At 51.1% G+C, this 20,980-nt stretch overlaps 2 protein-coding genes across 2 annotated transcripts; both read left to right on the top strand.

Annotated features, from left to right (window-relative positions):
* The first annotated feature begins 1,475 nt into the window (after positions 1-1,475).
* On the top strand, positions 1,476-9,400 carry Gpatch3 (G-patch domain containing 3). Its single transcript, XM_050149956.1, has 7 exons — positions 1,476-1,960; positions 4,217-4,638; positions 5,742-5,916; positions 6,519-6,578; positions 7,839-7,960; positions 8,220-8,347; positions 8,771-9,400. The coding sequence occupies exons 1-7, from the start codon at positions 1,507-1,509 to the stop codon at positions 8,985-8,987; spliced, it is 1,578 nt and encodes a 525-aa protein (XP_050005913.1). The 5' UTR covers positions 1,476-1,506; the 3' UTR covers positions 8,988-9,400.
* Positions 9,401-9,532: 132 nt separating this feature from the next.
* Gpn2 (GPN-loop GTPase 2) lies at positions 9,533-16,722 on the top strand. The gene is made up of 5 exons (XM_050150194.1): positions 9,533-10,070; positions 10,856-11,012; positions 12,713-12,873; positions 13,868-13,998; positions 15,717-16,722. The coding sequence occupies exons 1-5, from the start codon at positions 9,660-9,662 to the stop codon at positions 15,787-15,789; spliced, it is 933 nt and encodes a 310-aa protein (XP_050006151.1). The 5' UTR covers positions 9,533-9,659; the 3' UTR covers positions 15,790-16,722.
* The last annotated feature ends 4,258 nt before the right edge of the window (positions 16,723-20,980 follow it).

Here is a 20,980-nt window from a genome sequence, read left to right as displayed (position 1 = left end):
ACACTTACGGTTGCTTGGCTTGCAAGTGTATCTGTGCATCGTGTGCATGTCTGGTGCCCTCAGAGGACAGAAGGAGTCAGATCCCTTGGAACTGGAGTCACACAGCTTTGTAAACTGCCAAGTGAACCTGAGCCAGAGCTCTGAACCCCTGTGTTGCTTCTCTACCTCCCATTGTTTAAGTGGGGAGACTGGGGGACCATCCACCCAGGACAGAATGTTTCAATTCAGAGGGAATTGCTACAGAATAACCCTTCACCTTCAGCAGCATATAGATTCTGAGCGAGGATGTTCAGAGCCTTCCCACCCTACATTGTCATGTAGGTTGAAGAGCCAATTTTTGGCCAGATCTGCAGTTGTTACAGAGTTCAGGAATGCAACCACCATGAGGCTAGGGGAATGGCTCAGTGATAAGAGCATGTGCTGCTTTTCAAGAGGGTCTGGGTTGGGGATCCAAAACCCACATGGCAGCTCACAACTGCCTGCTCCAGTTCCGGAGGCTCATTCGCCCTCTGCCCTCCCTGAGCACTGCACACAGGTGTTGCACTTCCAGTAGTCACAGTACCCATGCTGTTTGTGTGATGAACCAAACACCTTGTAGGGAGGTACTCCACTGAGGGTACTAGGGTTTTCATTTAATAATCTATGACGTCTGGCAATAGCTCCCTACATCCATACAGGTTTTCTCCTTGTTTTTTGTTTTAAGATTCTATTTATGTCAGGTGGTAGTGGCGCATGCCTTTAATCCCAGGACATGGGAGGCAGAGGCAGGCGGATCTCTGTGAGTTCGAGGCCAGCGTGATCTACAAGATCTAGTTCCAGGACAGGCTCCAAAGTCACAGAGAAACCCTGTCCCGTAAAACAAAAAACAACAACAAAAGATTTTATTTATTATGTATACAGTGTTCTGGCCTGCAGGCCAGAAGAGGGCACCAGATCCTATTATAGATGGTTGTGAGCCACCATGTGATTTCTGGGACTTGAATTTAGGACCTCGGAAACAGCAGTGGGTGCTCTTAACCTCTAAATCATCTCTCCATTTCCAGATACTTGTTTTTATTTTGTTCCTCCCCCCCCCCCCACTCGCTCTTTCTCTATCGTCTCTGGTCTTGAACTCAGAGATCCGCCTGCTTCCCAAGAACTGGGATTAAAGGCGTGTGCCACCACGTCCTGCGTTTTCAACTTTTATTTTAGATACAATCTTGTTATGTTGCACTGGTTGGATTGGTATTCATGTCCAGTCGCACATCAAACTCCTGGCTCAGCCTCCCCAACGCCCCATGCTGGTTCCTCCTTAGAACCGGTTCTCACTGTGTTACAGCCCAGTCAATAAGAGAAGTTCTCCATCATCTGTGGATTTGAACAAACGGCCTCGGCCCAAGAGCAGCTAAAACATAACTTGAAGGACCAAACGGCCAAACAGTTCGCACTCTGTTAAAGCAGACGCCAGAGTCTGAGTCGTGGTGTTCTCGCGAGAGTTGACGCCAAGTGATCATGTGACAGTCTAAGATGGCGACGCCCAGGGAGGTGGACGAAGAGTCGGAGTTGTACCTGGTGGTGAGTGGTATCCCTCCCGGGTTACGCTCGGCCCAGCTACGGAACTACTTCAGCCAGTTCCGGGAGCAGCGCGGCGGAGGCTTTCTGTGTTTCCACTACCGACATCGGCCGGAGAGGGGCCCTCCGCAGGCGGCGGCTCCGGACGCGGCCCGAGCTGCCCCCGACCCTGCTGCTGAGGATCCGGATCTCACCCAGACTGCAGCCCCCGATGCCCGCGCTGTCCCCGCCCGGAACTCTGCTCCCGTCCAGACCCGCACCTGCTGCTGCGTCGTCTCGGTGCGGGGAGTGGCGCAAGCTCAGAGGCTGCTTCGCATGTACTCGGGCCGCCGGTGGCTGGACTCTGAGGGGACCTGGCTCCCGGGTCGTTGTCTCATCCGCAGACTGAGGACACCCACTGAGGCTTCAGGTAAGGGAGAGAGAATGGACTGGACTTACAGGCCTCAGAACGGAGGCACATTTCCTGGGTAGTGGAGATAGGTCAGACCTCTGCTTGTTACCGTCTAGGAGTTTTAAATCAGTTTTGGACAAAGGTCACGTTTTCAGCCATAATTTGCTATTTAGTGTCACTCAGACAAAAGACAAAAAAAAAAAAAAAACAAGATAGACACCAATATAGTTGGGTTTCCAGTTTATCCCTTATTAAGACCATTTCTCTGAGGGGTTGTTCTTTTATGTTTACATTTATTATGTATACGGTGTTCTGCCTCCATGTGCCTGCATGCCAGAAAAGGGCACCAGATCCCATTATAGATGATTGTGAGCCATCATGTGGTTGCTGGGAATTGAATTCAGGACTTTTGGAAGAGCAGCGAGTGCTCTTAAACTCTGAGCCATCTCTACAGCACACTAGTGATTTTGAAACAGTTTTTCCATGGCTACAAGAATTATTAACAAGAGTTTGGACCGTTAGCCCTAGCACTTGGGAAACAGAGGCAGGGGGATTTCTGTAACTTCATAAGCAGCTCAGACCCTATCTCAAAAAAAAAAAAAAAAAAGAACGAAAGAAAAAAACTCACAAAAAAAAAACAGTGTGTAGGAAGATAGGAGCTAACCTGGAGTTGGCCTTTTGCTGTCAGAGGCCCTGATTGCTCTGAGGGCCTAGGAACAGGTGCTGTCAGAGGTCCTGATCATGCCTAGCCAATGAGAGGCAACCATGCGATGTCAACGGATTGGAAGGCCTGGGTGCTGGGAGAGTATATAAGTTTTTCCCCCGTTGTTAAATGACTTTGTCTGCTGTACGCCTTCTACCTCAGACACTGACACTGGGCCTTCTCACCCCCACCCCCGAGGAAGATGTTAGGACCCAGCAACCCCAGTGATGTCAGTTCAAGGTTGAACAGTTTTTGAGCAGATGTCTTCAGAAAATGATTTTTTGTGTGTCTGTGAGCAAGGTTATGGTTTTGGCAGAATCTTTCTGAACAATGTCTTCTCAGGGTAGACTGCATGAGAGTAATGAGCTGCTGCTTCTCTGTGTCTCAAACTATGTTAGAATGACTTTGAACCAGGCACGGTAGAGCACGCCCTTAATCCCAGGAAAGGCAAGCAGATCTTTGAGTTCAAGACCAGCCTGGTCTACAGGTCATACATACCTGGCCTCTCTCAAAAATGAATAAAAGAAATAACCTTGATTTCCTGATCCTCCCGCCCTTGCCGCCTCTCAAGTGCTGGGATTATAAGTGTTTACCACCATATCTAACCAGTCCATCATTTTCTTATTGACTTCTTGAAACAATCCTGGGCTACCAAGATGACCAAGATGAGTAGGGTGCTTACTGCCAGATCGGAAGACCTGAGTTGGATCTCTAAGACCCACATGGTGAAGGAGAAGACCAGCTCTAGCACGTTATCATCTGACCTCCATAGGAGCACTCTGGTGTACACTCACATAACACAATAATCGAGCAAATAATAATTTAAAAAAATCATTTGATGTGCCTGGAATACAAGACATGTGCACTGGGGATTGGTGACGGTCGGCAGAGGGCTCCAGATCTAGTTGAGAGGTAATGATTCTCCCTCTGGTGCCAATGAAAGCCAATCGCCAGGAGGCAGATGTTGGAGAAAGCTGTGTATTCCTCCAGGGAGACAGGAAATACAAGGGCTAGACAGGAAATACGTCAGGCTCACAAGTTAAATGCACTTAAGTTCATGCTCTTGCAGAGGATTCTCAGTTCCCAGCACCCGCACGGCAACTCACAGCTGCCTGTAACTCCAGTCTGGGGATCTAACCTCCACAGGCTCCTTTATGCATGTGGTACATATACATACATACACTCAGGTATATACACAAAAACATTTGTTTAAATTACATTTATTTTGTGGAAGTAGAAGACACACATGTGCTGTGACTCTAGTGGGGAGGTCAGAGGACAGCTTACGGGAGCCAGTTCTCACCTTCTGCCAAGTGGATTCTGGGGAATCTACTCAAACCATCCAGCCTGGAGGAAGTTCATCTTGTTAGCCCTTCTTTGAGATGTCTTACTGTGTGGCCTAACTGGCCTCCTACCCACCTCCTCTTACCTCAATTTCCTGGGTGCTGGTCTCACAGATGTAGACCACCATGCCTGACAGGCAACAACTTCAAAGTGAGATTTACTTGTGACTTGAACATTAGTACAAACGTCGAGGATTTTAACATCCATGCTTCTCCCCCTTCCCTAAGATCTGGGTCCCTTTCCCTTTAAAACCCGGAAGGAGCTACAGAGTCGAAAGGCAGCGAATGAAGCTTTTACTTTGTCCGACCTGAAGCAGCTACCGGAGCTGAATCCACCAGTGCTAATGCCCAATGGCAATGTGGGCACGCCCTTGCGGGTCTTTCTGGACTTGATCCGGGCCTGCCGTCTTCCACCTCGAATCATCACGCAGCTGCAGCTCCAGTTCCCGAAGACCGGCTCCTCCCGTCGCTATGGCAATGTGCCCTTCGAGTATGAGGACTCCGAGACCGTGGAGCAGGAAGAGCATGTGTACACTGCTGAGGGGGAGGAGATCCCCCAGGAAACCTTCTTGGAAGAGCCACCAGCCAGCCTCTTGGATGAGCCTGAGGATGAAGGGCTGCAGGAAGAAGAGGAGTCCCACTCTGATGATGTGAGTAGGTGCAGCCCTCTGCTCGTCTCTTGCAAAGGCCAGGCCAGGATTTGTAGACAGAAGTTATATCCCTCCTGGTCCTGCAGCCATTCGGTCCCAAATAAACACACAGAGGCTTATATTAATTATAAACTATTTGACCTTTTGCTCAGGCTTATCACTAACTAGCTCTTACAACTTAAATTAACCCATTATTCTTATCTATGTTTAGCCATGTGGCTTGGTGCCTTTTCTCAGTAAGGTATTCTCATTTTTCTTCCTCTATGTTTGGCTAGTGATTACAGACTGAGCCTTTCCTCTTCCCAGAATTCTCCTATTCTGGTTTGCCCTCCTATACTTCCTGCCTGACTATTGGCTAATCAGTGTTTTATTAAACCAGTACAAGTGACAAATCTTTATATTGTACAAGAGTATTATCCCATAGCATAGGTCCCCAGGGGAGTCAAGCCAAGAGTCATCCTGTCATTCCACAAGTCCAGTTGAGCACATTGTAGTAAGAACTAGTGCTCAAAGACATTCCATGATCCATTTTCTGCCCTGGAAGAACCTAAATGTTGAAACAAGAAAGAAAGAGTGTGGAAGGCTGTGTGAAGATGGCCTGGGATTGCCTGCTGGCTCGGCTGCTCTTATGGGCAGCCTTACCTCTGATTTCGGTTCCCTCCTGTAAAATGGAAGTAACAGCACTTGCCTCACAGGGCCACCGGGATTATTCCAGGAACCTAGTTATAGGATGGGCAGGAGATGACATAATTGAGAAAGGCTTAATTGGTGTACACCGATTTACACACTAAAGAGAGCTGTAGACTGAGCGGGCTTTGTGTAGGCTGGGGACTCAGCTGAGGGTTTGCGCAAGCAGAGAAGCGGCGTGGAGAAGGAACTGTGGTCAGTAGCACAGAACTGAGAGCGGGTGGGGTGGGGTGAGCAGCAGAGGGCTGGCAGCAGGTGTCATCAAGGTCTCAATGTCCAGCTGCACTGCTTCTGGAGATGCCTGAAAGCACTTGCTGTGGTCGAGGTCCCGTGTCCCCTGCTGGGCCCTGTGACTCCTCCTAGGCCTGCGGTCTGGAGTCAGACACACAGGTCACCCCTTCCTCCCCTTCTCCCAGGACGATGACCGGTGTGAGGAGTGGGAGCGTCATGAGGCTCTGCACGAGGACGTGACCAGGCAGGAGCGGACGACCGAGCGGCTGTTCGAGGAAGAGATTGAGCTCAAGTGGGAGAAGGGCGGCTCTGGCCTGGTGTTCTACACTGATGCTCAGTTCTGGCAGGAGGAAGAAGGAGGTAAGGCTTGCAGTTACTGTGGCGAATACCAGAGATGAATTAACTTTTAAAGAGAGGAGTGCTGGCTCGGATTGGAGGTCTCTGGCATGGGCAGTTGGCTTCTGTGCCTGTGGTGAGGCTGCACAGTGTGGTTGGAAGCCTGTTCACCTCATGACTGGGACTCAAGGGAGAGAGAAGGAAGAAGAGACGGGGTCTCACAGTCCTTTTTAAGGTCATAAATGAAGCGCCACCTCTTAAAGTTCCCATTACTTCCCGCTGCGTCTGAGACTAAGTTGTTAACACATGAACTTTGGTGGGGATGCCAGGGCTGTCAAACCCAGGTAGCGGCCTCTCTGCTCCATATAGTGGATGATTGCCCGACAGTCTAAATAAAGCTAGGAAATGGTGTCCATCCTGTTTAAGTGCAAACTGTTGATCCTGTTTTAGAATGAGGAATTGGGATAGCACCTAGAATGTCTGTCTAACCCTGGACTTCGGTTGAAGCACAGCTGGGAGTCACTGGGGTGGGGCACAGAGCTTCACAGTAGAGCACCTTCGGCTTGTGCAAGCCCCTCTGTCGGGTTCCTCGTCCGAGTCCTCAACCCATGCTTCTATCCCTGTAGACTTTGACGAGCAGACGGCCGATGACTGGGACGTGGACATGAGTGTCTACTACGACAAAGGTACTGGCGGGGGTGGCAGTTGTGGGAGGAACTGGTGCTATATGTATGTTATATATATGTATGTAACTGTATGCTAGCCGCACATGCTTGGCAGAGGTTGAATCAGGGAGCTAGAGGCACTGTGCACTCATTCTCAGTGTGCTCAAGGAGAACGGTTCTAGAACCCCCGTGCACACCAAGGTCTGCAGGTGCTTTCGTACGCAATTGTGTAATTGCATAGACCTACATACATCCTCATGCACACTGTAAGTAATCTCTCTCAAAATCAGTTAGCAAGGGCTGGGGGAAAATCCCAGTGGTACTTTCCTAGCAGATGTGAGGCCCTGGGTTCAAGTCCAGCACCAGGAAAAAGAATTACTCGCCAGCTATGTTGGTGTACAGCTTGGAATCCCTGCCCTGGGGACATGAGAGAGACTGAATGATGGGGTGGGGAGTCTGTGTGTTGGTCCAGATGCAGTTATGTTCTGAGTTGTTTCAGAGTGGTTGATCTGTAGGTGCAAAACCTGTACAAACAGGCTGACTGGACTTACCATCTCTGCTTGTGCATACTCACTGCCTGTAGTTAGGTGCTGCTGGCTGGCAGGCTCTGGGAACACCCTCGGGGGCTGACTGAACAAACAGGCTCTAAATAAAAGCTTGGCCTTTGGTCACCTTGTAGTTCTGAAGGGAAAAATGACCTGGATTTTTGTTTTGTTTCTGGTTTTTGTTTTGTTTTGAGACAGTCTGTGTACCCCTGACTGTTCTAAAACTCACTATGTAGACTAGTCTGAATGCCTTTTTTTTTTTTGATATATTTTTTTAAATTTATTTTTGGTGTTTTGGCTGACAGCTTAAGTTTGTTCCTAACTAGCTCCTACCACCTCAGTCAACCCACTTCTATGTTCTACCATGGGATTGGTACCTTCCTTATCTCAGTATGGAAAGTTCATCTCCTCCTTTTCTTTGTCTCCTCGGGACTTCTGAGACTCCTCCTTCCTTTCCAGTGTTCTCTCTACACCAAAAATCCTGCCTAGCCCTCGGCCAGTCAGCTCTTATTAACCACTGAGGGTAATACATGTTCACTGGCTCCCAAGAGTTTAGCCCACAGCAGTTCCTCGTGTGCAGCATGGGAACTGTGCTTCCTGATGCGTGTTCCCAGCCTCCTGAGAGAGATTGCAGGCATTATGAAAATTAATCCCTAAGTCTTGTGAGGGGACCCCAGATACCTGATCCTCCTGGTGTGAGAGGGACCCTTTTACAAAATGGGTTATGGTTCCTCAGATGGTGGAGACAAAGACGCCCGTGACTATGTCCAAATGCGCCTAGAACAGAGACTCCGTGGTGGCCAGGAAGATGGCTCTGTGATAGGCCGCCAAGTGGGCGCCTTTGAGCACCACACCAAGGTAAGGGAGCGCTGCTCCGCCCCTTTCTTGCGTTCTCCAAGAATCGGCCCCCTCCCTCCTTCCCCTCTCCTTCCCTTCTCCCATTTCTCTCCCCCCCCCACCCATTCCTCCCTCCCTTTGAGGTAGGATCTCCATATGTAGCCTATCCAGACCCTGAGGTCAGGTCCTTCTGCCCCTGTCTCCCAAGTGATGGATGGGACACACACCACCTTGTCAAACTTAAGCCACTTTTCCTGAGTCTCACTGCTTCCCTTTGCAGGGCATTGGCCGGAAGGTGATGGAGCGCCAGGGCTGGGCTGAAGGCCAGGGCCTGGGTAGTAGGTGCTCCGGGGTGCCTGAGGCCCCAGAAGGTGATGGCCAGCACCCCAGATGCAAACGTGGATTGGGGTAAGTACACCCCTGAAGGACTCTTTAGAGTCTTAACCTAGCAATGATGTTATTTGGTTTTTTGTTGCTTTGGGGATGCATGCTAGATACCCCTAGAAGATGAACTTCATAGTAGAAGTAGAAGAAATTGATGATACAGTTCTTTATGTTCATTTTAGACCAAATCCTGTAACTTAAAACTGTCGTGGGTCCCCCAGGAAAGTCATTTCCTCAAGTCTGAGTTTGGGCTTCATAAGAGAGCCCGCTGTGGGAATGAAGATGTTCCTTGTAGTTGGCAGACTCTCCAGAAGGTGGCGGGCACTACTGCAGGTGTTGGGGTCTGGCCCTGGGTTCAAACCCTATCAGCACAAGACAGTGTATCTTACAGGACAAACTAGATACTTAGTAGCTACTCCTGTCCCTTGCTTGCCTTGTTTGATCCAGGTACCATGGAGAGAAACTACAGCCATTTGGGCAACTGAAGAGACCCCGTAGAACTGGCTTGGGACTCATTTCCACAATCTATGATGAACCTCTTCCCCAAGACGAGACAGAGTCCTTGCTCCGACGCCAGCCACCCACAAGCATGAAGTTTCGGACAGATATGACTTTTGTGAGGGGTTCCAGCTGTGCCTTGGACAGACCCCTGGAGCCTGAGTGACGCTGGTCTTTGGGGCAGGGTCACTCGGCTGCAGGAAACAGCCTGGGGCTTGCCTTGTGGGCCTCTGAAGCAGCTAAGAGCCAGGGAGTCTGCAAAACAGGCTCACTTGCTCATACCTGAGCACGCCTGCGCTTGTCTACCTCAAAGATGATTTCACAAAAAGCCCCTCCCTCTCCTGGGGTGGTCTCCGAACCCTAGTCCTTGTCTGGGCTCGCCCCAGAACCAGGAAGATCTGGACTGCCTGTGGCACATTCCAGTTGGGTTTGCTGGGGTCTGAAGGAGGACATCACGAGGTCAGAAAAAGAATTTGGGACCAGAGAAGAACTGATCCAGAGGGGTCGGGCGGCCCCTCACCACCTCTACCCTTTGGCTGGGGGCGGGTCTGCACGACAATAAACGAGTTTAGGTCTGGACCGGCCCGGAAGTCTGACTTAGAGAAACCAGGGAAACCCTGAGACTGACACCGCAGAGGGAGGAAGGCGGCGGGCGGTGTAACTACAGCTCCATTGCCTGCCAACGTCGTTGACGTGTGGGCGGGACTTCCTCTCAGCCATTTCCGGCAGAGTCCGGAAGTCGGAGCTTTTCCCTTCCTTGCCGGGTAGTTTGCTAGTTTTCTGTGTGAGTCTCCTTGTTTTAGTTCGGGAGGCGCCTGTGGGCTGACCTGCTCCAGCCATGGCGGGGGCCGCCCCGGCCACGGCCTTCGGGCAGGCGGTGATCGGGCCCCCGGGCTCGGGGAAGACCACGTACTGCCTGGGCATGAGTGAGTTCCTGCGCGCGCTCGGCCGGCGCGTGGCCGTGGTGAACCTGGACCCAGCCAACGAAGGGCTGCCCTATGAGTGTGCCGTGGACGTGGGCGAGCTGGTGGGGCTGGGCGACGTGATGGACGCGCTGCGCCTGGGCCCCAACGGTGGTCTGCTCTACTGCATGGAGTACCTGGAAGCCAACCTGGACTGGCTGCGCGCCAAGCTCGAGCCCCTCCGAGGCCACTACTTTCTCTTCGACTGTCCCGGCCAGGTGGAGCTCTGCACGCACCATGCTGCCCTGCGCAATATCTTCTCCCAGATGGCACAGTGGGACCTCAGGGTGCGTCTCGGTCGGGCAAGCCCTTTACACAGAGGGAGTCCCTGAGACAGGGAGTCAGGCAGATGCCACGCCCCCAAGTCACACTGCCAGATACTGGCCGAGTTGAGCTTGGAGCAGAACTAAAGCCTCTGAGTTCGAATTTTAACTCTGCCACCAACTCCGTGATCTGGGAAAGTCCTCTCGGCTCAGTTTTGTATCTCTTGAATAAATGTGTTAGTTCCTTATTGGGGAATTTAAGTGGAAGTGATCAATATTAGAGAGTGGCTACAGCAATTGTTGGTGTGCAAATGTGTAGTGAAAGAGTAGGGAGACAGATGCAGTGTGATTTGAACCCGTCTCCCACTGCAGGGCGCTATGCAAGAAACCTCTTAAGAAGGACTGGAGATTTAGCTCAATGGTAGAGATTTTGCCTAACAAGCAGAGACCACAGGCCCTGGATTTGGTCCCCAGCATAGTAGGGAGGAAACAAAGGAACTTTGTAAGAAAACCCGCATATTTTCGGGGCGGAAGACATGATGCTGGCTATTAGAATTAAATACAAGAGCCCAGGAAAGTGGCGCATGCCTGTAGTCCCAGCACTTGGCTTGTGGAGGCAGAAAGATCATGAGCTCCAGGCCGTAAAGCCCTGTTGCAAGCACACACAGACAAGGAAGTAGAAGCAGGACACAGCTGAGGAAGGCTTAGGCTGGATCCTTAAGCTGCTCTTCTCACAAGGGACGCGTGGCCCTGAAGCCCCTCCCACTGCGGTCCGGCTTTCTCTCTCATCCTCTGTCTTCCGCTCACAGCTGACGGCTGTCCATCTTGTGGATTCTCACTACTGCACAGACCCAGGCAAGTTCATCTCAGTGCTGTGCACCTCCCTGGCCACCATGCTGCATGTGGAGCTGCCCCATGTCAACCTCCTCTCCAAGATGGACCTTATCGAACACTATGGGAAGCTGGGTAAGAGTCCCTGCGTGGAGCAGGAGGGAAGCTGCCCCACTGTGTCTTCCTGACGTGGTGCATCGCTGTGCCAGTTACTGGAGTAGGCTAGAGATCGCAGAGGAGCGCTACAGAGCGATTGAGACAAGGTGGTAGGACAGTGGCTAGCTGAAGGAGTGGATAACTGCTCACTGCCCTGAGCCCTGGCACCCTGACCCTTGGCTGGTGAGGAGTGGCCTACTGGAGGACTGTTCTGGCTTGATCTTGACCACTAGGGGCAGAAGTGTTGGCCTAGCGGGAACTGCTGTAGTGAAACTAACTGCCATCCCCCGGTGGCTCAAACAGCAGGTGTTCTAGAGGGTAGAAAGCCTTGAGTCAGAGGCATGGGTGGACCCAGCAGGGACTGGCTTGTAGTCGGTCAACTTATACCTGCATCATCCTCAGGTGGCAAGAATGCATAGGACTCAATGGGTAGTGTCTCGATGATCAGCATTTTTTTTTTCTGCTGTGCTAATGGCGTCTGCTCCTTAAAAATCTGAAACCGTGGAGCCAAGAGAAGAAAGCTGAAATGTCTAGCATATGAGCAGGGAGGGGGGCTGGGGGTGACATGGAAGGGACCTTGCCTAGTCAGGACATGGAGGGAGATCAGCCCAGAGTCCACACATCTTTGGGAGTGACTTTCCAAGGAGCCCAAGTGGCCTTTGATATGATGATGTGTGTCTGTAATCCCAGTACTTGGGAGATAAGACAGGAGGAGCCTGTGCTACCAGGCCAAGAGAATATTTCTTTTCATTTTCTTTCTTTTATTTTATTTATTTTTTTTTTGAGGCAGGGTTTTTCGGGCTGGAGAGATGGCTCAGAGGTTAAGAGCACTGGCTGCTCTTCCAGAGGTCCTGAGTTCCATTCCCAGCAACCACATGGTGGCTCACAACCATCTATAATGAGATCTGGTACCCTCTTCTGGCTGGCAGGCATACATGCAGACAGAACACTATACATAATAAATAAATAATTTTTAAAAAAGAGAGAGAGAGAGACAGGGTGTAACAGTCCTGGCTGACCTGGAACTCACTTTGTAGACCAGGCTGGCCTCAAACTTACTGAGATCCTGTCTCTGCCTCCCGAGTGCTGGGATCAAAGGCGTGCGCCACCACCGCCCAGCAAATGTTTTTCTCCTCGCTAACATCATTTCACTGCTCCAGCAAGTATTTAGTGTGTGTAGGTACTGGAGCCAGTGTGGCACTCATGCCTGTAATCTCAGCACGCAGGGGTCTGAGGCAGGGGATTGCTGGGAAAGCCACCTGAGCAGCTACATAGTGACAGGCCAGCCAGAGCTGAGGGGTGAGACCCTGTCTCAGAAAAAAGCAATGACAGAAACAAACAAGATAAAGCCCCAAGCATCGGGTCTCTCTTGTATCCTAGTGCTGCACAGTGCCCGGTCAGAACCCATCACTTCATATATACCAGGCAAGTCCATTGGTTGTGGTTTCTCCCAGAGCTAAGGACCAAACCCAGGGCCTTGTGTGTGCTAGGCAAGTGCTCTAGTGCTGAGCTAAATTCCCACCCCTGGTTACAGTTTTTAATCCCCCTTTGGGTGCCAGAAGTAGAACCCAAGCCTTTCCGAATGCTAAACACATTGTCGGGGAGCTGCGGCTCAGCTCCTCCAGTCCTGAGGTCTTTAGCTGGCATCAGTGGCTTCTGACTCTGCCCTCTCTCCTCAGCCTTCAACCTGGACTACTACACGGAAGTCCTGGACCTCTCCTACCTGCTTGAGCACCTGGCATCTGACCCGTTCTTCAGTCACTACCGTCAGCTCAATGAGAAGCTGGTCCAGCTCGTCGAAGACTACAGCCTGGTCTCCTTTATCCCTCTGAACATCCAGGTATTGGATAGGAGATAGCTCTTCCCGGTGGCTGCAGCTCTCAGGGGCCAAGGACATAAGAAGATTTGATGGCTCCAGGAACAGTCTGCGTCCTGGGTCTGTCCTTGGCTGACTTTCAGGACCAGGCGCAGTGGGCTCAGGATCCCAGTGAAAAGCAGAACCCAGACTTTAGTCCTGTGGTGCTGACTCTGCAGGGCCCCTTTGCACATGCCCCCTAAGTGTAAATGAACGAGCGTGAGTCCAGAGTCACAGCAAAAACTTACCCAGGACCCAGGGGACAGATTTTTGGGTCCATTTCACTGTGCACCTATGTTATGAGTTTGCAGAGTGCCCCCCAATCTCCATGCCTCTCATCTTGCTTGTGACAGAGCTAACCCGGGAGACACGGTGGTCTTAGGTTCCTTTCTGTGGTGGGGGGCTTGAGCTGACTTGGCACTCACACCACACTTGTCTCCTGCACGAGAAGGCGAGCAGGAGAGCGTGGGCGTGCCAGCCACCACTCGCTGCAGCTGTCCCTGCTAGCACTGTGCCGAGGGCTGCACGTGCGTTATTCTGATCTGCATCCTTCATTGAGAAATATGGGCTGTTCTCACTGGTGTATAGGATGAGGAAATCCTTATGGGCCAGATAACAGAGGTGTTTGCTGAGTGCCTCCCTGACTGGAGTGCTGTCCCCAACACTGACAGTACCTCACCCTTCACTGACTTCTGACCTTGAAGGCTGGTTGGCCTAGCAGGAGCAGTGGGACAGTTATCCTAGGATGGTTAACTGCTGCTCTGCCCTAAGGAGAAAACCCTAGGCAGTGACGGCATGTAGGAGCTGGTCTCTTCTAATTTGGACAATTGGACAGTTGTCTGGCCAGCCAGCTAGACTCCTCTAGGCCAAGGACAGTGCAGGTGAAATCGTCCTGGGAGGAGCTAGAGGAGAGCAGTAGGCGTGGCCTCTGCCCTCCACGCTTGATTTACTCATTGTGTTCCCTCTCTTCTCTGCTCAGGACAAGGACAGCATCCAGCGAGTCCTACAGGCTGTGGATAAAGCCAATGGCTATTGTTTTGGGGTTCAAGAGCAGCGAAGCCTGGAGGCCATGATGTCCGCTGCCATGGGAGCCGACTTTCATTTCTCCTCGTATCCTTAGGGGACACGGGAAGGGACACCAGAGGAGTGGCAGACACAGAAGCCTAGAGATGAAGTTGCATTGGGAGGAGTGTGAGGGGTTCAGTTTGCTGGTGTCCTGCATGAAAATGGAGAAGAGGCGCCAGGGTATGGGGAAGGAGATGGGTCTGTGATGGAGGCTGGGGTGTAGCCAAGGATACAATGCCTGCTACCATGAGGCCTTGGGTTGATGCCCAGCACCAGAGTGGAGGGAAGTACGTATTGTCATCAGCCCAAAGGTAAGGCTTTATTTAGGTTGACACAGGGTTTCTTCACCCCTAGCTGGCCTATAACCCTGTATAGTGCAGGCTGGTCTTGAACTCCTGATCTTCCTCCAATTCTCTGAGAGCTGAGGGACATTTCAGGAGAGTCCTGTACTTGTGGAAAATGCACTGAGTGGCTGTAATTTGGGGCAGCGGAGTTCTTAGTCTCGCCAGGCAGAGCATGTGGGGAACTAGAGCAGGAGCCATGCGTGGAATCTCATGCCTGTAAGCCAGTGTTTGCCTCACTGAGGCAGGAGCTTGAGGCTAGCCTGGGCTACAAAGTAAGCTTCTATCTCAAACAATATAGCAAAAGAGAAAAATAGAGAAAGAGATGTGTGTTGAAAATATGGAAGAGGTAGATTAGGACAGCCAGTGACAGTGGTCATAGGGAAAGGGGACAGGTTTGTCTTTACAAGGAATGGGCTGAGCTGGGTGGTGGTGGTGGTGCATGCCTTTAATCCCAGCACTCGGGAGGCAGAGGCAGGCGGTGGATCTCTGTGAGTTCCAGGCCAGCCTGGTCTACAAGAGCTAGTTCCAGGACAGGCTCCAAAGTTACAGAGAAACCCTGTTTCCAAAAACCAAAACAAAAGAAAAAAGAAAAAGGTTTGAGGGCACCGCTGGATGACCAGAGTGGTGCAGAGGCAGCTGGGCATTTGGCTTTGACCCATGTGTGTGTTCCTGGGTCGGAAGCTGTGCAAGAGGCAGGGCGGGAAAGCCCTAGTTCTCTAGGTCGATGGTCTCGAAGACAGAGCTTTTGCCCAGGATGCTGGAGACGGAAATTCCAGAGTCTTGAGGGTGGAGGCACATGATCCCAGCTAGTGATCTGTGTCAGGCCATGGGGACAGTGGCTAGAACGGTAGGATAGAACGTGCAGTCCCCAGGGCTGAGAGGACCAAGGCGATGGCGCGTGGGCAGCCAGTGTTAGCAATGTCTGCTCTTTTCCCTTTGTGAATTGACCTGTGTTGTGTCCCAGAGGGAGGGAGGAGACCCTTGTAGCTCAAACAGAGAATAGGAGTTCTCTGTAGAAAAAAGAAAGTAACAGTGGTCACTGCGGCAGCTGTGCCAGGTGAGGAGGGGGTAACAGTGGTCACTGCGGCAGCTCTGCCAGGTGAGGAGGCGCTCATTTTATAGTCATGGCTCTCATGTAACTCTTCAGAAGAGGAAAGGAAGCGACGGGGCAGGATTTGAACACCCTGGTCTGTCTCGAGCATATGCCATACAAAGCTGATGCTGGTGCTCTCTGGTCCTTTGGTATCGGCAGTGTGGGGAAGAAATAGGAACCCCAGGGAAGGGATGTTTGAAGGCCTCACATCCAGCTGTGGGAACCAGGACAGTGTTTGGGTGGCAGTCGTCAGGAGAGGTCAGATCCTGCCCAGGCCAGTCCCTCATCCCTGCCTGCAACCCAAGCCTTGACCTGCCTTCCTCCAGCACTCTGGGCATCCAGGAGAAGTACTTAGCATCCTCGGACCAGACGGCAGAGCAGGAAACCATGCAGCTCTAGCAGCTGGGCCTGGATGACCGCCCGGTCGCCACCCAAAGCCGTGTCCAGCCTGGTGGAGGAAGATCCATCCTGCAAAGGACTTCTGGATAAAAAGCCAGACATCACACCCTCAGTGGTGCCCCAAGCTTGGAGACTTACCCCCACGAAATGCTGCCTGAAAGTTGGGAACTGTCTCTGTTGGGGCTGCAGTGGGGTGTGTTGAGATGTGAGATTATTTCTTACTTTTTGTGGTCTTCAAACTTTTTTTCAAGACTCAGGAACCAGGGGTTTGGAGCAAAACAAAGTATTGTCTCTGTCCCTGCAAATAACCCTGCATCTTTCTTTGTTTTGTTTTCATTGCATTTATTTTGTGTTTGTGCACATGTCTGTGTGACAGGCAGGCACACCTGTGGAGGTCAGGGGATAGATAGGTCGTGTGAGCTGCTTCTCTCCTGAATTCTGGGAGCTGACCTCAGGTTATTGAACTTGGTGACAGGTTCCTTTACCTTCTGAGCCATCGTGGCGGCCCCACTTGTTTCTGCCTCCAGGTCATGGTTTCACACAGCTCAGCTCCGGCGTGATTTGGCCGTTCTCCAGGGTTAACTGAGCCTTAAGGTTAGGCATGCGCAGGTGACTGTTCCTAGCCAGACTTGCTTTATTTTCCTACAAATTATGTAGTTTTGTTCTGTTTGGGGCTAATATTTGAAAGATTAGACGGGTGATAGAGGTGTTGGGTGTTCAATCCCAACACTCTGGAGGCATAGGCAGGTGAAACTCTTGAGTTGGAGGCCAGTCTGCTGTACAAAGCGAGCTCCAGAGGACCAGGGTTCAGTTCCCAGCACCCACATGGCAGCTCACAACTGTTTGTAACTCCAGTTCCAGAAGATCCGACCCTCACACAGACACACATCCAGGCAAAACAGCAATGTAAATAAAGTAAAGATAAAAAAGCCGAAGTTCTTTTAATTTCATGTGGTTGTACGTGCCTCTAATCCCAACACTCGAGATGTGGAGTCAATAGAATCAGGAGTTGAAGCCTTAGCTATGTAGTGAGTTTCAGGCAGTTTGGGATATATGAAGCCCTGTCTTTAAAGAAGGAGATTTGTCCAAACTAAGTTTAAAGAAAATATTTAATGTTTACTTGGACAAGTTGTCTGGAGACGCCTGTGTGGCTGGGGCCTGCAGTTTGCATTTTCAGCCAGTAGGTGGCACTATAGACTTAGTTTTGCCCTTAACATCCGTGAGAGCCTAATGGCCAACAGATGCTTGTGCCAGGTTTTATCTGTTGACCCATTACAGCCACGTGTATGCAGGGCTTGGCATTTTGCAAAGAGCATGCACATATAGGGTCCTCACATGCCTCTTACAGCAACCCAAAGACAAGGTAGAAGTGTCACTGGCCTGCCTCTGTCATAGCTTACTTTGCTGACTCTGGAGTGCCCCCTCTTTGGTGTATGTAAAAAGTTACAGCCATCACCCGTGGGGTCTGTAGTCAGCAAGAGGGAAAGTTGAGACATCTGTACGTGGTGTATGGGTGCCGACTGAATTGATGGTGGGTCTCAGGCAACAGGAGAATGCAGTTCAGCAGAGTGATTGGGAAGTGGCAGGAAGACAGGTGGTTCATCTTTGCTTCCCAGTGTGGGCAGCCATAGCCGAGAACAGAAGAGGGGCGGCCAGCCTCAGCTCCCACGCCAGGATGTGGAGGGCTAATAACCGGGTGCTGTCTCCCCAGCCTCTTTCATCTGAGGAGTTCAAAGCGCCTCACCCCTATTAATACCCCGCGTAGTAGGTGGTACCAACAGAGCAATCCGGGGAAACTGAGACCAGGAGGCACAGTCTGGGGTTAGCTATGAGTCATTCGTGGGGCCTGGAGCCCAGGAATCCTGACGCCCAGGCTGCCGGGCAGATGCCTTGTCTGGGTGGGAACGCCAGTAGCCGTGTCATGGGTTTTGATGCTTGCCCATCACAGACCCTAAGACACCAGGACAAACCACATGCAGGGGCTGAAGGCATCATTGCAGCTTCGCCGCCCTCCCAGAGGGGGTGGGTAGCCAGCTATAATTTATTTTGAGGCTTTGGTGTGACAGCAAGCATGCTTTTTTTTTTCTTCTTCAATGAATTGAAGTCGTTCTCATCCACGCCGCATGGCACACATCTGTAGCCCCAGACGTGGGAAGATCAGATGATGGTCAGCTCTTGGTACTTAGCAAGTTCAAGACTAGCCTGTGCTACATGAACTCTGACTCCGATACACATGCAAACTAGCAAAAGCGAGTTGCTAGTTTTTTTTTTGAGACAGTTTCTTTGTGTAAGAGTCCTGTCTATCTTGGAACTTGCTATGTGAACCAGGCTGGTCTCAAACTCACAGAGATCCGCCTGCCTCTGCTTCCCAAGTACTGCGATTAAAGTCGTTCGCCAACTTTGCCCACCAAAATACAAATTTTTAAAAAGTAGAAGAAAACAAACAAACCGGGAAGGGGGGGAGAAGCCAGTGGGATGGGCTCAGTAGGTGACAGATACCTGATGACCCGAGTTCAAGCCCCACGATCTACAGATAGGAGAAAATTATTCTTGTGGCTGACTGACTCGGGCAAATTTTCATCTGACCTAAACACACATGCGCATACACATACAAAATTAATGTATTTTTAAAAAGATTTTAAGCCAGTTGTGATGGAGCACACATCTAAAACTCAGTTGTTCCTCACTCTCCCGTGCACGCCATGACAGAAATGTGCCCCCACATACGTACACACACACACACACACACACACATTCTTTTTTTGTTTTTTTAAGCTGCTGACGTTCCTACCTCAGGTTCTAGAGTCATGCTACCACAGTGCTTTCCAGAAATGCCACTTGACAGCTCACAGGTAGCCTTGCCTTCCCTGGCCACCCCTGCTGAGCACTATTAGTGTTCCTCAGCTTCGAACTGGAGACCCTCAGGGGCTGGAAGGTAGCGTGGCATGGGGAGGTCTCAGAAGGACTCCTGGCTTGGTGCTCACCCAGCCTTATCCACGGGGGCCATGCAAAGGAGAAAGGGATGGTGGACTGGCCAGAGTTTCCACCCTTTCCCATGGGGGCAAGGGTGACTTCAGCCCACCCCAGCACCAAGGACCCATTTTGGATCTCTTTTTCTCCTCTTTTACACCTGGGGTGCCCACCGCAATTTCCTGCCCTGCGTAGAAGAACCCTAGAGTAAGGCATTGCTTCTCAGCCTCACTCCTGCCAGAGTTGGGGTGCTGTGTCTTGTTTTCAGTCTTTGTGTTCCTTCCAGCTGGGGAGCTGCCTACAACTCCAAACATCCAGACTAACGAGGGGTTACACTGAGGTGGGGGGGGGTGGCACATACCTTCAATCCCAGTATTTGGGAGGCAGAGGCAGGCGGCTCTCTGTGAGTTCGAGACCAGCCTGGTCTACAAAGCAAGTTCTAGGACAACCAGAGCTGTTATGCAGAGAAACCCTGTCTTAAAGAAAAAGCAAAACAAACAAAAAAGAATGAGGATTAGTGGGTGTGTGAGGCCTGTGTTTTTAGCAAGGTTAGCCTCAGCTACATTCAAGTTTAAGGATAGCCCGGGCTACTGGCCTCAAAATAATTGAAGGCTGTAGAGATGGCTCAGCAGTTAAGAGTACATATTGGTTAATCCCAGCACTCAGGAGGCAGAGACAGGCCTCTGTGAGTTTGAGGCCAGCCTGATCTACAGAGCAAGTTCCAGGACAGGCTCAAAAGCCACAAAGAAAAAAACCAAACCAATCAAAGAAAAGAAAGAAAAAAGTTGGAAGTGAAAAAAGAAATGAAGGACCAGTGAGGTCCTTAGCAGGTGAAGGTGCTGCCAGGCCTCAGGACCTGATTGGACACCAGGACCCACATAGTGGAAGGAGAGAACTGAGTCCTCTAAGTTGACTGATTTAGACAAGTGTCCTCTGACCTCCACATAGGGTTCACACATACATACACACAAATTAATAAATATTTTTTTTCAAGACAGGGTTTCTCTGTAGCTTTGGAGCCTGTCCTGGAACTAGCTCTTGTAGACCAGGCTGGCCTCGAACTCACAGAGATCCGCCTGCCTCTGCCTCCAGAGTGCTGGGATTAAAGGCATGTGCCACCACTGCCCGGCTCAGGGGCTCAGGTGCCTTTACTTATTAAACCATCTTGCCAGCCCTCAGAACGGTGTCTTTCACTGTCATGGAGCTCGCTGATTCTGCAGACTGGCTGACCAGCAAGCCCAAGGACCCCTTTTTCTTGCCTGCAGCCCCAGGATGACGGAACTCCTGCACGAGCTCTTTATGTAGCTGCTGGGATGTGAATTCAGGGCCTCCTGATGGAGCTATCTCCCCATCTTTCAATATTTCAGTCTTTCAGGTCCACATTGCTTTGTGGGTCACAGAGGCAGCGAAGAGACTGAAATGTAACACACACCCCCATTCAGAAGTTACCCCAGAAGTCATTGTGTTGATCTGAAAGTCTCTCTGGTCAGATAGAGAGATTTTAGGTCAGCTTCTCTCCCCTCCTTCAGCAGCCTGCCCTGGAGTGTGCTGTGCTGAGGACCCGCCCTACTCAGGGATCTAACTCCAGGCCGTGGAGAGCCCAGGTTGCTCCCTTATCTCCAGACAGACTTAGGTTTCCCAGCCCTGTAAGGAGAAGATGGGTGGAAGGAGAGATGAATCAGGCCCTGCCACCCTCAGGGTGGCATTCCTGTCTGCTGCCCCCACACACATTCCTGGCTCCTGACTCAGGAGGGAGGTGGAGAGAGGGGGGCTCCTGAGAGGGAGACCTACCTTGCTCAAACCTGCCCTCCCCACCCCACACGGAGGAGAGGTGGGGGATGGTGTGGGCCCCAGAACCAGGTGAAGAGCAGGAACAGAGAGGAAACAGGTTAAGAAGACCTGAACTTGGCGAGGGAGCGGAAACAGGTCTGCCTCAGAGTCCTCGGAAGAAGATTCCTTTCTGTTGGGGCCTGGGGTGTGGAGACTAAATAAGCCCTTTTCTTTTTCCTCTTTTTTTTTTTTTTTTGGTTTTTAAAAAAGTCCAAAGCAGGAGCCAGATAGTACAACATAATGCATGTTTCTTGAACGTATTTTTAACTCACGAAACCCCAACACACAAAACAGACATATGTGTGGCTATTTTAGCTACAGTGTGTGGAAACAGGAAACCCTTGCCACCTGGGTCCTGCCTGATGGCAGCTTCTGAACAGCCTAAAAAGAA

This window comes from Alexandromys fortis, unplaced genomic scaffold, assembly GCF_014885135.2.
Source record: "Alexandromys fortis isolate MF-2015 unplaced genomic scaffold, M_Fortis_MF-2015_v1.1 scaffold_26, whole genome shotgun sequence".
Classification (NCBI taxonomy): domain Eukaryota; kingdom Metazoa; phylum Chordata; class Mammalia; order Rodentia; family Cricetidae; genus Alexandromys; species Alexandromys fortis.
The sequence above is the reverse complement of the archived record's forward strand: the minus strand, read 5'-3'. Positions and strand labels throughout refer to the sequence as shown.